The sequence below is a fragment of the Octopus bimaculoides genome, chromosome 7 (genome assembly GCF_001194135.2).
Source record: "Octopus bimaculoides isolate UCB-OBI-ISO-001 chromosome 7, ASM119413v2, whole genome shotgun sequence".
NCBI classification, from domain to species: domain Eukaryota; kingdom Metazoa; phylum Mollusca; class Cephalopoda; order Octopoda; family Octopodidae; genus Octopus; species Octopus bimaculoides.
Genome location: NC_068987.1, coordinates 15,579,193 through 15,592,215, shown reverse-complemented (window position 1 = coordinate 15,592,215; position 13,023 = coordinate 15,579,193). Strand labels below are relative to the sequence as shown.

Sequence of the window (13,023 nt, the reverse complement as noted above, 5' to 3'; positions counted from 1 at the left end):
TGCGGTCATAGGATCACGGTTTCGATTCCCAGACCGGGCATTGTGAGTGTTTATTGAGCGAAAACACCTAAAGCTCCACGAAGCTCCGGCAGGGGATGGTGGCGAATCCTGCTGTACTCTTTCACTACAACTTTCTCTCACTCTTACTCCCTGTTTCTGTTGTGCCTGTAATTCAAAGGGTCAGCCTTGTCACTCTGTGTTACGCTGAATATCCCCGAGAACTACGTTAAGGGTACACGTGTCTGTGGAATGCTCAGCCACTTGCACGTTAATTTCACAAGCAGGCTGTTCCTTTGATCAGATCAACTGGAACCCTCGACGTCGTAAGCGACGGAGTGCCAACAACTACTATCTCTTTCACTCTCACACTAACACTTCTTCAGTTCTGGTGTCTATACCTCCCACTAACACTCTTTTCAATTCTGGTGCCTATCCCTCTCAGATTGTCATTTTTGTATCACCCTCTCAAGACTTGTCTCTCTGTAACTCCTTCCTACTCTCTCATACAAGGGGGTACTGAAAAGTTCCTGGCTTTGGGTAAAAGAAAATCAGTTAATTATGATTTTATTCAACATATTCCCTTCTCAGATTCACATGATTATTGCAGAGGTCCTTCAGATTTTCTAAGTTCTATAAAATAAATTGGAAGGTTGGTCCTCCAACCAGGCCTTTGCAATACCCTTAAAGCCAGGAACTTTTCAGCATCCCCTTGTGTATTTCTTCCACTATTATATCTGTCGTACACACACACAATCTCTCTCTCACATTTTACTCTTCCATTTTTTCTTTCCTTCTTGTTCTTTACCTTTCTCTTTTCCCTCCTACTTTCACCAAACTCTCATCTCTTTTACTTTCACACTCACCCCCCCTCTCTCTCTTTCTCCTCTTACTCACTCTCTCTCTGTCTGTGATCTACCCAGTGGTTCCCTCCTGATAACTTCGCTACCGTGTGGAGCATACTATCAACATCCATCAATGTATCTGGCAGTATTGGTCCTCTCTTCATCACAACCATTGCACTTCACTACGGGTGGAGATTAGGAATGATAATCCCAGGTAACAATTACATGTCTTTATTTTATTTTCTATCCTTCAATAAAAGCAGTGGAATCTGCAGAATTGGTATTTCATTACACACACACACACACACACACACAAAGAATAAGAAACAGAAAGTCCTTGGTACAGTATTATGTATTTGAAAAAATGAATGGAAATGACTTTTCTGATATTTTTTCCAATTTGATAATTAGATATTTATAAATCATTAGGTATTTATTTGTAAATACCTAATAATTTCTATTCATTTTTTCAAGTATATCATCATCATTTAACGTCTGCTTTTCAACTACATGTCTTCTACTATAGCCTTGGACTGACCAAAGCCATGTGAGTGGATTTGGTAGTCGGAAACTGAAAGAAACCCATTGTGTGTGTGTGTGTGTGTGTGTGTGTGTGTGTGTGTGTGTGTATTGATGGATGGGTGGGTTGGATATTTCAATGATTTCTTTTTACATCTTGTATTTCTCCTTCAGCTTGTAGTGCAATGTTACTGGCTGCCATATTTATTGTCACACTGCATGAAGATCCATCGAAGTTTGGTTTGGAAAACTATCTGGAAGAACATTCTGGTGACAAAAACAAATCCCTCAACAAAAGTAAGAACATTTCTTAATCTTGCTAAGAATGGAAATACAAGAAAGTACACACACACACAAAAACATGCACACACTTGTATAAATGTGTATATACATATGCCTATGTGCAAGATGGTATCAAAAAGTTCCCAGACTAGTTACATCTAATAAAAAATAACTTATTTACCTAAGTTTTAACGTCATCTCCTTTGAAATAGTCACCTTGTGTGGCAGTACACTGGTCCCAGAGTTCCTACCATTTCTGGAATCTGGTCTGGAAGTTGTTTTCTGTAAGTGGGTGGAGGACCTTCTGCTATTTGCCCTTGATTGTGACAACAGTGTTGAAACAGTGACCTTTGAGCTACATTTTCATCTTGAAGGAAGAGATGGAGGTCCATAGGTGCTAAATCTGGTGAATAGGGTGGGTGCAGAAGTGATACCATGTTGTTTTTGGTGAGAAGCTCACGATTGAGAGGAGCTTGATGACAGGGTGCATTGTCATCACGAAGAATCCAATTCTTGTGTTCCACAGACCTGGTTTGCTTTCACCAAATTATCCTCCCTCAAATGCTTCAAAACGTTGTTGATTGTCCTCTGTCTATCCTCATGCACAAGCTGATGTATCTTCTTCACATTTCCATGGGATTACAATCAGGGGAATTAGGAGGCTAGAATTGGGTCTGGTGAAGTTGTTTAACAACAACTTCTGACTCTTTCCAGAGGTATGGTAAGGAGTCAGATCCTGCTGCCACACATGTGACCTTCCAGCAGCAACTCTCTTCACCCAAAGATTGACCACAGTCTCCAGCAACTTCACGTAGCTGTATGAATTGAACCTTAGGCCCTGTTCAAAGATGTGGGGATGAATTCCAGCATGTGTTTCTTCCTGCTGGTCACGGCTTTGTAGTCTCCGTTGTAGCTGTCCATGTTATATCTTTCAGGCCTTTACAATATTCACAGAGCATTGAGCTGCTGTCATGATGTCAGAATTTTGATACCTGGCACAAACCATCACGATACAGGAACTCTTTTTCAGTATTCAGATGGCTTTCAATCCTCCATGCCAACTACAACTTCAGTTTTTATGCTCTCCAACACTGCAAACTGTTCACTAACACATGAAACTGTTCCTGAAAAAAAGGAGACAAAAAATCAAATTTAGCCTGAACACCCCGTATAATAAACAAAAACAAATGTGTACACTTGCTTCAGCCCCATTGTGTAGCACCTTGGGTAATTGTCTTCTCTATAATAGCCCTGGACTGACCAGAGCCTTGTGGTTGGATTTTGTTGACAAAAACTGAAAGAAGTCTGTTGTATGTATGTATGTGTGTGTGTATGTATGTATGTATGTATGTACTTATGTACGTATTAATATGTAAATATGTATGTATGTATGTATGTATGAATGTATTATGTATGAATGTATGTATGTATGTCATTATTCAGTTTTATTTCAAGATTTCTTGCCAATAGAGAAAGGACCGGTTTCTAACCTAGATCCAAGGCTCCTTCATTGGAATTTCAACAGCATCAACAGGGTATTTTTGTATGTATGTATGTATGTATGTATGTATGTATGTATATGTGCAGATTTGTATGGTTTGTTTTATGTTTGTATTCTCATGCATATAGTTGCATGTCTAGACAGGCTCATCATGCGTATATGTATGTGTGTGTGTATGTATGTATGTGTGTGTGCGTGTATGCATGCGTGTGTGTGTATGTATGTGTGTATGGTTGTGTGTGTATTTTTGTGTTTGCATCATATGTTGTCCCCCATCCCTGCTTGACAAATGGTATTGGTTTGTTTATGCCCCCATAACTTAGCGACTTGACAAAAGAGATTGATAGAATAAGTAGTAGACTTACAGATAAGTTGTTGTTTTTCCCTTCTTGGGCCACGCCTGGCTCAAGAAGGCCAGTTTCTCAGTTTCGTTGGATGGGACGTCGGTCCATCACAACAAATAAGTACTGTAGTTGAATTATTCATCAAAACCCTTCAAGGTGGTGCCCCAGCATTTCCACAGTCCAATGGCTGAAAGAAATAAAAGGTGAAAGGTAACATTTTTGTTTTGTTTTTTCTTTTTTTATCACTTACAAGTAAATTGTTATTAATTTTTCTGCATCAAGTGTGATGACACACTCTCAACTATCAAATTCAATCTATTTTTATAATTTACCATTTGTTTTTTTTTTTTACTTCCTCTTTTCCGAAAGAAAATGAGACTAACATTTCACAAGTAACATCTGTGTTTCTGGATCCATTTCTTTTTCTGTTGGGAATAAGCTATTTGCTTCTCTGTGGTATCCGTACATGTATGATGGATTGGAGTCACTTGTATCTGATCCAAGAGAAGCAGTTAAGTCCCATACTAGGTAAGTTGACAGAGTTTTCTCCTCTTTATTACCTGCTGCTGCAACTGTTGTCCCTTTCTTCATCTTTTTTCTCTTTGTTTCTTTCTCCTATTGTTTCCTTCTTTTTTTCTTTCATCTTCTTTCCAAAGCCCCTTATTTATTTATTTTTTTTGTTGTATTTTTCTTCAAACAGCATTTCACGTGTAATCTCTAGATTTTCACTTGGAAAAATCTGATCTTAACTTAAAGCCTTCAAATTTGATTATCTTTATTTTGTGGTTGTTTTATTTAGGTATTTTAAAAAAATAAATACAATAATCTTTCGCCATCAAACCTTATATTTTTAGTTTATTCCATATCTCCTCTCTCATAATCTGGTTTCAGTTTTAATTCAATGTTTTTTTCGGTTTTTTTTTTTAGTTTGAAATCTGCATTCCGCAGGTACCTAATCTATTTCTTATTACAAAATACACTCCACGAATTTCAGTTAATTTTGAAAATAATCAAGAATCTAGTAAAATATCTGCCAATGTCTTTTACCAGCTGGTGTTCTTTTTTAAATGATAGAATGTTTTTCGTTGTGTTAGCTTGAACAGGCATTGTTATGTGGGAAACAAACTTTTTAACCACATAACAATAATATCTTATCCATTCATTTTTTGCCAAGGTTGACTTGCCTTTCATCCTTTCAGGGTTGACAAAATAAGTACCAATTGAACACTGGGGTCAATAAAATAAGTCCCAGTTGAACACTGGGATCGATATAACTGAAGTTACCCCTCCCCAAAAATTGCTGGTCTTTTACCAAAATTTGAGATCAATATTTTATCCAATCATCCATTCCTGTAAAAATCCTGGTTTGAATATGTGAATATACATGTGGTAACATTCATTACAAACCAACAAAAATGCTTCTTATACAGTCATTCAACCTGCTAGAAATAGCTCTTACAACTCCCTTAAATCACACTCTAAAAAGATATATCAGGTGATGTAGTCTTAGATAAATTGTATTTGTAAAACAAAGACAGGATGGTTACAGTTGGAATGCCTTTAATCATAAGCCTACTGCATCAGGACTGACTTGGGGCTAAACAAGTAAGGACACATTGAATATTGTAGTCCTAGTTACATTTATATCTTTAAAAAATGGATAGCTATAGCTGGAACACCTTTAGATCAAGGCTAACCTAGAACTAAACAGCAACAAGCTCTAAATTTGGAATATTTTAGCAATACGTAAATAGCACCATTTGAACGTGATTGTTACCAACGTCGTCTTCCTGGCACTTGTGCCGGTGGCACGTGAAAAGACATTCGAGCGAGATCGTTGCCAGTACCGCTGGACTGGCTCCCGTGTAGGTGGCACGTAAAATACACCATTTCGAGCGTGGCCGTTGCCAGTACCGCCTGACTGGCCTCCGTGCCGGTAGCACGTAAAAGTACCCACTACACTCTCGGAGTGGTTGGCGTTGGGAAGGGCATCCAGCTGTAGAAACTCTGCCAAATCAGATTGGAGCCTGGTGCAGCCATCTGGTTCACCAGTCCTCAGTCAAATCGTCCAACCCATGCTAGCATGGAAAGCGGACGTTAAACGATAATGATGATGATTCTTTATTTTCATGACAATTTATTAGTTTCTTTTTTTTCATTTATAGGTAGCATGGTAGCATCCAGTATGGAGGTTGGCGGTATTGTAGGTTCTATTGTCTCTGGAATCTGGTCTGACAAAGCTAGCACAAGTGTGAGCAAACTTACTTTCACATTTTCCTATTTTTGTTTTTTAGACAAAATCTCAATGTTTAAATATTCCATTTCAATGAATTGCTTCTAACTTCCTTAACCATTAAAAAAGAAAACATAAAATTAAGTATACCTTTTATTTATTTATTTATTCATTTATTTATTCCTTTATTTATTTTGTTTGTTTCCTCATAGCCGGGATCTGTCAGCAGAGTCAAATGCCGTCTAAACGTTGCCCGGAACTTTAGTTTCGGTGTCACTCTATCCCTCTACCTCTTCGTTCATCACATCCATTATTATTCTAATGAGGTAAATATACTTGTTTTATTTATCATGCATACTTAGGGGCATCAGAGTGTGTGGTGAAAGGAGGGCTTGTTATAATATCGGTCACTTTTACACCATGTAAACCAGATAACCTAATCCTTGGGCTCAAGAAAAAAAGAATAAAAAAAGTGGTAGGCTGAAAAAATTGTTGGAGCAGTGGTAAAAATGCTTTGTGGTATTTCTTTCAGTTCTTTACAATCTGAGATCAAATCCTGCCATGGCGAACTTTGCCTTTCATCCTTTTGGGGTTGGTAAAATAAAGTACCAGTCAAGTACTGGGGTTGATGGTACTGACCAATCCCTTCTTCTCAAAATTACTGGCTTTGTGACTAAATTAGAAACCATTATTTAATACATATTGTGGGAGGCACCTGTGCCAGTGATATGTAAAGAGCATCTGTGCCAGTGACATGCAAAAGGCACCTGTACTGTTAACACACAAAAGACAACCAGTACACTCTGTGGAGTGGTTGGTGTTAGGAGTGAATTTGGTGGTAGATGGTAACTGAAAGAAGCCTGTCGTGTGTATATATCTCTGTGTGTGTGTGTGTGTGTGCCTTTATTTTTGTCATTCCACCACTTGACAACTGTTATTAGTCTATGTCCATATAACTTAACAGTTTGGCAAACGATGCCAAGAAAATAAGTACAAGACTTAAAAATAAGGACTGGGATTTGCTCAACTAAACTCTTGAAGGTGGTGCCCCAGTATGGCCACAGTCTAATGACTGAAACAAGTAAAACATAAAAGATTAGATATTCATTAATAAATTGGCTTTGATGATAGATCTACCTAATAGGTGTTGACCTAGGGTTAAACAGCAATAGCAGCAACTAAGATGGGGTTTGTGTTTTGCAGATTGTTTTTTTTTTCTTTTAATTATTTATTCTAATCTTTTGTTTTATTCTTACAGATATTTATTGTTCTGGTTGGTTTCGCTATCGGCTTCTTTGTGTATGGTCCTCTCACAATTAGTGGAGTTGCTGCTTTGGAATCGGTGCCAGGACATATGTGTGGTGCTGCTTCTTCCGTCTGTTCAGCTTTTGGAAATAGTAAAAATTTGCAATTTATATTTGATATATTTTATAAGTGTGTGTGTGTGTGTGTGTGATATTTATGTGTTTGTTTTGCAAGATTCTTGACGTGAAATCGTGTGTATAACAATATCATCATCATCAAATATAAAAGTCGAAAATTATCCACACTTTTGCCATAATATACGTTTATTATTGTCACACTGCCTTCTGCGCATGTGTGCTTATAGTTAGTATTATTGTGGTCACGTGATCGAATTTTAAGCCTGATTGCACCATTTTTCTTTCTAGCTTTACAGTGTAAGCATGGCCACTTCACTAGCAACATGCACCAAAGAAGAACAAAGAGCAGTGATCCGAGAGATGGTAATGGTGAACCGGTTCACCATTACCATCCTTTCAGCTTGCTGAATCTTCTCATCAGTGGTGGAGGTTGACGGTCATCCTGCTCCCTCTTTGTGTGTCATGCTTGTCCAGCCACTTATAAAGTTCGCGATCCACTCATGCACACTTCTATGCAGTAGTACACTGTCCATGCATTGTGCTAAAAACCTCTGATGAATTTCAGCACCTGACACACTTATCGACCAGAGAAATTGGATCACTGCTCTTTGTTCTTCTTTGGTGCAACTTGCTAGTGGAGTGGCCATGCTGACACTGTAAAGCCAGAAAGAAAAATGTCATAATCAGGTTCAAACTCCTATCATGTGACCAAGATAGTACCAACTATAAGCACACATGTGCAGAAAGCAGTGTGACAATAATAGAGATATGTTATGGCAAAGTGCAGATAATTTTTGACTTCCCCCTATATATATATATATATATATATATATATATATATATATATATATATTGATAGGAAGGATAACAAAAGAAAGAATGAGAACTTGATATTATGTAAATAGAGGAATTTATCTGTAAAAATATGTGACAATTATTCGGTGGCCATGATAAAACTCTGAGTTTTGGATGCTGGGGCGGAAACCCACGCCGCCATCTCGTCAGTTATTTGGCCATTGAAAATTACAGACCTCATTAAGCGCATGAGATGGAAAGCTTTTTTCTATAACATGGAAAAAGATATAGGAATTTCCAATGGCTAGATAACTGAAGGATACATGTTCTATAAATGCTCATAACACACCTTATATATATATATATATGTATACATACATATGATGGGCTTCTTTCAGTTTCCATCTACCAAATCCACTCATAATGCTTTGGTCAGTCCAGGACTATAGTAGAACAATGTTCCCAAAGGTGCCATGCAGTAGGACTGAACTCAAGGCCATGCAGTTTGGAAGCAAGCTTCTTAACACAGCCATGCCTGTTACAACACAAGTTGCAATTTTCTTTTAAAGACTGTTCATCAATAGACATATTAGTATATCAATATAGCCAGAACAATTGTATTAATAATTAATTCCAGGTGTTCAATAAAACTGCATCCACTTTATTTTCATATGTATTATTGAAACTAGGTGTGATAGTCTTTGGTTCAGCAGGTATATTATGTTGACTAACAATTCCAGTGAGTAGCTAGTTTGTTACATAGTGCTTATAAATTTATTATAAATGGAAAAGGTTTTTTTTTTTTTTTTCTAAAATTTGGTTGTATTTGAACACCAATTTTTATACATGCATGAGTACACTCTTTGCTATTAATCATTCATATGTAAATGAGAATGGAATCTGTTGCAAGCTTAACAAACTGAGGGATGCAAAGGGCCGCCCTGATTAAGGATTATAACTCAATGGCTAAGTGCACTGAGTCAGAATATCTGAAAGTCCATTTGAATAGAGAATTTTGAAGTCACATAGCATCATATTTTAATAAAAGATATTGTACATCTTTATCATAATGTTATGGAAAACAAGCTGTCAAGGGAGGCTTTACATGGTTTTGTGACTTGCTAAAAATAGTAGCCATATCTTCATCAAATCAAGTTCTATTGTCATATAAAAAAAATGACATCTAAGATACATTATTTTATGAATAAAAGATTGAGACTGGAACATCATTAAACCAGCTATATCTGGCCCAAATATTTTACCTGTTTTATGTTCAAATTGACCAGATCCAGCCTCTCACACTTAGCCTACAATGTCATTCTAAAAATAAACAGTCACATCATCAAAATCTCGAAGCTGTGAGATGATGCATAATTAATTCAAAACAATGTGAATAAATGAACATTACATTTAAATGCTAAAAGGTTAATCGTAGAACAAGCTAATCTAAAACAGTGGTTCCTTATGAAGAAAATGGGCCTTAAGTATGTAATATTTGTAAATATGTATTCTTTCATATAAAATTCATATCGACTAGGATTTTATGTTTGTCTGATAAGCTTATTTAGCCAGGCGGTTGGATAAGCCATCAAGCAAATCTCTAATTTTATATCAGCATAAGTTATCTTGGCCATGCTGGGGCAATGCCTTGAAGAATTTTTTATTCGAATGAACCAACCCCAGTACTTTATCTTTTAAGCCTGGTACTTATTCTATGGGTCTCTTTTGCCAAACCACTAAGTTATAGGAGATGTAAACACACCAACACTAGTTGTCAAGCAGGGTGGGGGACACGCACAGACACAAAGATCCCCCTCCCCAAAGATGAATATATATATATATATATATATATACACATACACATGACAGGCTTCTTTCAGTTTCCATCTACCAAATCCATTCTGTGAATGTTTTGTTAGTCTTTAACTTGTGTTAAAATGATATTTAGATATTTAAAATATTATTGAAATATTAAAATAATATTTTAAAAATCAGTCATCATTTATATCCTTCAATAAAAATAATTTTTTTCATTTCTCTAATTTGTCTTTTTTAGCTGGTGGTGTGATCGCTGGCTTACCGGTTACGTATCTGGCCAGTCAACGAGGGTGGCATCAAACATTTGTGTACATTAACTATTCATCTGTTATTGCACTGGCCTTACTCTGGCAGCTGGGCCGTATGCAATGTCAACTGAAACAACAAGACAACACAAGAGATAAAACATCCTGAAACCTGATTGTTCATACATCCATCAAAATTTTCCTCAAATACTGGAGTGCTGCTACACAGCTACGCTTTCAATATGTTTGGTTTTGAGGACTCTTGGAAAATAGCAACTTGTTTTGTGTGTATTTTTGTTGTCATTGAGTGCATTAACAAAATCACTGTTGCTATGATTGTAAATTGCAGCAACTACTTACATAATTGGAGAATAAAAAAGTATTTATTTTTTTAAAGTCGACCTCACATTTCATTACAATTAACATTACTAACCGAGTATTTGAAAACTGTTTGAATAAATGATGTTTAATAATAATGAGCTCAGCTGAAGCTGTCATTAACTAATAATGGTTATGTTTAACTCTTTAGTTAAAAACCACAGGATTTACTGCCATAAACCAAACTATCAAATTTTTACTGCCATCTAGAACAGTTATTAACATTATATTTTAACAAATTCTTTTCTTCACCTGCACCAGTTCTCTTCAAAGTTAATCACAACTTCTGGTATTTTTCCAAGATAATCTGTCATTGTCATTAAAGAAAAAAGAAAGAAAGAAAGTAATTTGCCATCTTCTTGAAAAAGCTGCTTGTCGCTGTCACAAATTCACATACAATTTATCAGTGTTGCATACAGTCAAGTTGTTAGTGTTACATAGACAATTTGTCTGTGTCAAACAGAGGCAAATTGTTAGTGTTGCACTTAACAGTTTTTCAGTATCTGCGCACACAATTTGTCAGTGTCACACAGACAATTTATCAATATTACACTTAAAATATCTGTCAACTTTACACACACACACACATAATTTTTTAGTTTTACAAATACACGCAATTTGTCAGTGACACACACATAGTTTATCAATGTTACACTGAGAAAATCTATCACCTTTACATATACATAATTTTTTAGCTTTATAAATATGCACAATTTGTCAGTGAAACACACAGACAAATTTTTAATGCTACTCACAGGCAATTTTTTAGTATTACACTCCAGCTAGGTGTTAGTATTACACACAAATACAACCAAATATCTCCTTCCTTTCTTAAATTTATGGTCTTGTATCAGTATTAGAAATAATCATTACATACTGAAAAATGATATATGTGGTCTGATCAATAAGTATCCGGATTGTTGCCATAGTAACGAAGCTGAAACACGTAGAGTGAAGCTGTTTAGCACAGATTGACCTTGAACTCTGCTGTGCATGCACACTAAGTTTTAACATTCTAGTTCACTTCCACTGTTTACAGCAGTGCTTGGAAGGAAAGTGTGTAGCGTGTGATCATCGCATTGCCCATCACGGAGAATGTTGAGCGGAGAATTTGCGTCAAATTTTGCCAAAAGCTTGGCAGTACTAGCTCAGAGGCTTACGCAAAGTTTTCAGAAGGTTTTCATAGTTCTTGACACAATCAAGGAGATCTTGTGCAACTGAAACCCGAGTGTCTTTTTTGGTCAGCTGAAAGCAGTTTTAGCACAAACTTGGCAGACATGCGTCTCATACCCAAATCTTCAGGGATGATGGACTGAACTGAACTGTAACTAATCTGGACATCCTCTGATAACTCACGGATGGTGATTCGATGATTACCCCTCACAGCTGCACGCACATCTGTGGTGTTTTTCTCAGTTCTGCTGGTTGTAGGTCTCCCAGAACATTCGTCAGTATCAACATTTTTTCAGCCATCTTGGAAACGTCTGAACCACTCGGTCACTTGTATGTGGCTCATACACTTTCTACAACTTTGTGGAGGCCTCTGACCAGGTATCGGCATGACAACTTTCTCTGTCATGATCAATGTGACGATCACATGCTACACACCTTCCTTCCAAGCACTGCTGTAAACAACGGAAGTGAGCTAGAATGTTAAAACTTAGTGCACATGCACAGCAGAATTCAAGGTCAATATTTGCCAAACGGCTTTACTCTGTGTGTTTTAGCTTCATTACTATAGCAAAAGTTCGGATATTTATTGATCAGACCTCATATTGTATATTTCTAAACTTGGAGAGTATTGGACTAAATTCATTAGAATATTTAGTTTTGTCCTTCCAAGTTCACACCATGCTTGGGTCAGCTTTAACCTTTCATCTCTCCAAAACTGATATTATGATGTCGTATTTTTAAGTTGATGCATCTGATTGCATGTTATTCTTCTTCAGTAAGATATTATTACATACACTAAAAAAAGGCTCTGATGATGGCTGAACTAGGAGACCAAAGGACTAAATCAGTGATTTCCAAACTTTTTCAGGCTGCCACCCTCTTGGCCATGAGGCCTCATTCCTTGCCCCGCAAATGCAGACTACTCTCTGCTGCAAATTCAAAACAACAATATTTCACTAATAAAAATTTACCTAATTAATCTCATTATCATTTTATTTTTCTTCAACACTTCCCTGGATCTTTCCATCACTCCTGGCAGGGCATTACTGCCCATTTTTGGCAACCACTGGTCTAAATGATTTATTACAATATTTAGATTCATCTTTCTTGGTTCTGGGTTCAAACCTTGCTTAAGTTAGCATTTTCCTTCATCCAAATTTTCAGATAAAGAATTGGTAGTATATAGGTTTGGATTAAGTAACTCAAGGCCCCACCCCTCTTCAAATATGCCTTTCTAATTTTGGTACAAGGCCAGCAATTTTTAGGGGAGCAGACAAAGTCAGTTATATTGACCCCTAGTGCTTCCCTGGTACTTATTTTATTAAAGCTGATAGGATGAAAGGCAAAGTCGGCCTTGGTGACATTTCAAACTCAGAATGTAAGACCGAAAAATGCTGCTAAGCATTTTGTCTGGTGCCATAATGATTCTGTTAGCTCACTGCCTTCTCCTCTTCAAATATTGCTCTGGGTTTTAAACAAGAAATCTTTCATACATTATTCTTTTTTTTTTT

The 13,023-nt window shown here is 36.7% G+C and overlaps 1 protein-coding gene and 1 long non-coding RNA gene across 3 annotated transcripts in view; one reads left to right on the top strand and one right to left on the bottom strand.

Moving 5' to 3' along the window:
• LOC106873378 (glucose-6-phosphate exchanger SLC37A4) overlaps nt 1-10,357 on the top strand; it is a 27,972-nt gene extending 17,615 nt beyond the window's left edge. The window contains exons 4-10 of one of the 2 annotated variants that reach the window (XM_014920712.2): nt 921-1,056; nt 1,536-1,658; nt 3,858-4,016; nt 5,654-5,739; nt 5,934-6,047; nt 6,980-7,118; nt 9,955-10,357. In XM_014920712.2, the coding sequence (XP_014776198.1) occupies nt 921-1,056; nt 1,536-1,658; nt 3,858-4,016; nt 5,654-5,739; nt 5,934-6,047; nt 6,980-7,118; nt 9,955-10,130 (933 nt within the window). In that variant the 3' untranslated portion in view covers nt 10,131-10,357. The remainder of the gene's footprint in view (nt 1-920; nt 1,057-1,535; nt 1,659-3,857; nt 4,017-5,653; nt 5,740-5,933; nt 6,048-6,979; nt 7,119-9,954) is intronic. The other variant, XM_014920713.2, reaches the window with a different exon arrangement.
• LOC128248323 (uncharacterized) lies at nt 1,652-10,854 on the bottom strand. The gene is made up of 3 exons (XR_008264559.1): nt 10,592-10,854; nt 3,510-3,675; nt 1,652-2,767 (listed from the first exon to the last, which is right to left on the bottom strand). It is a non-coding gene; the product is annotated as an uncharacterized LOC128248323 (long non-coding RNA).
• Between the last annotated feature and the right edge of the window lie 2,169 nt (nt 10,855-13,023).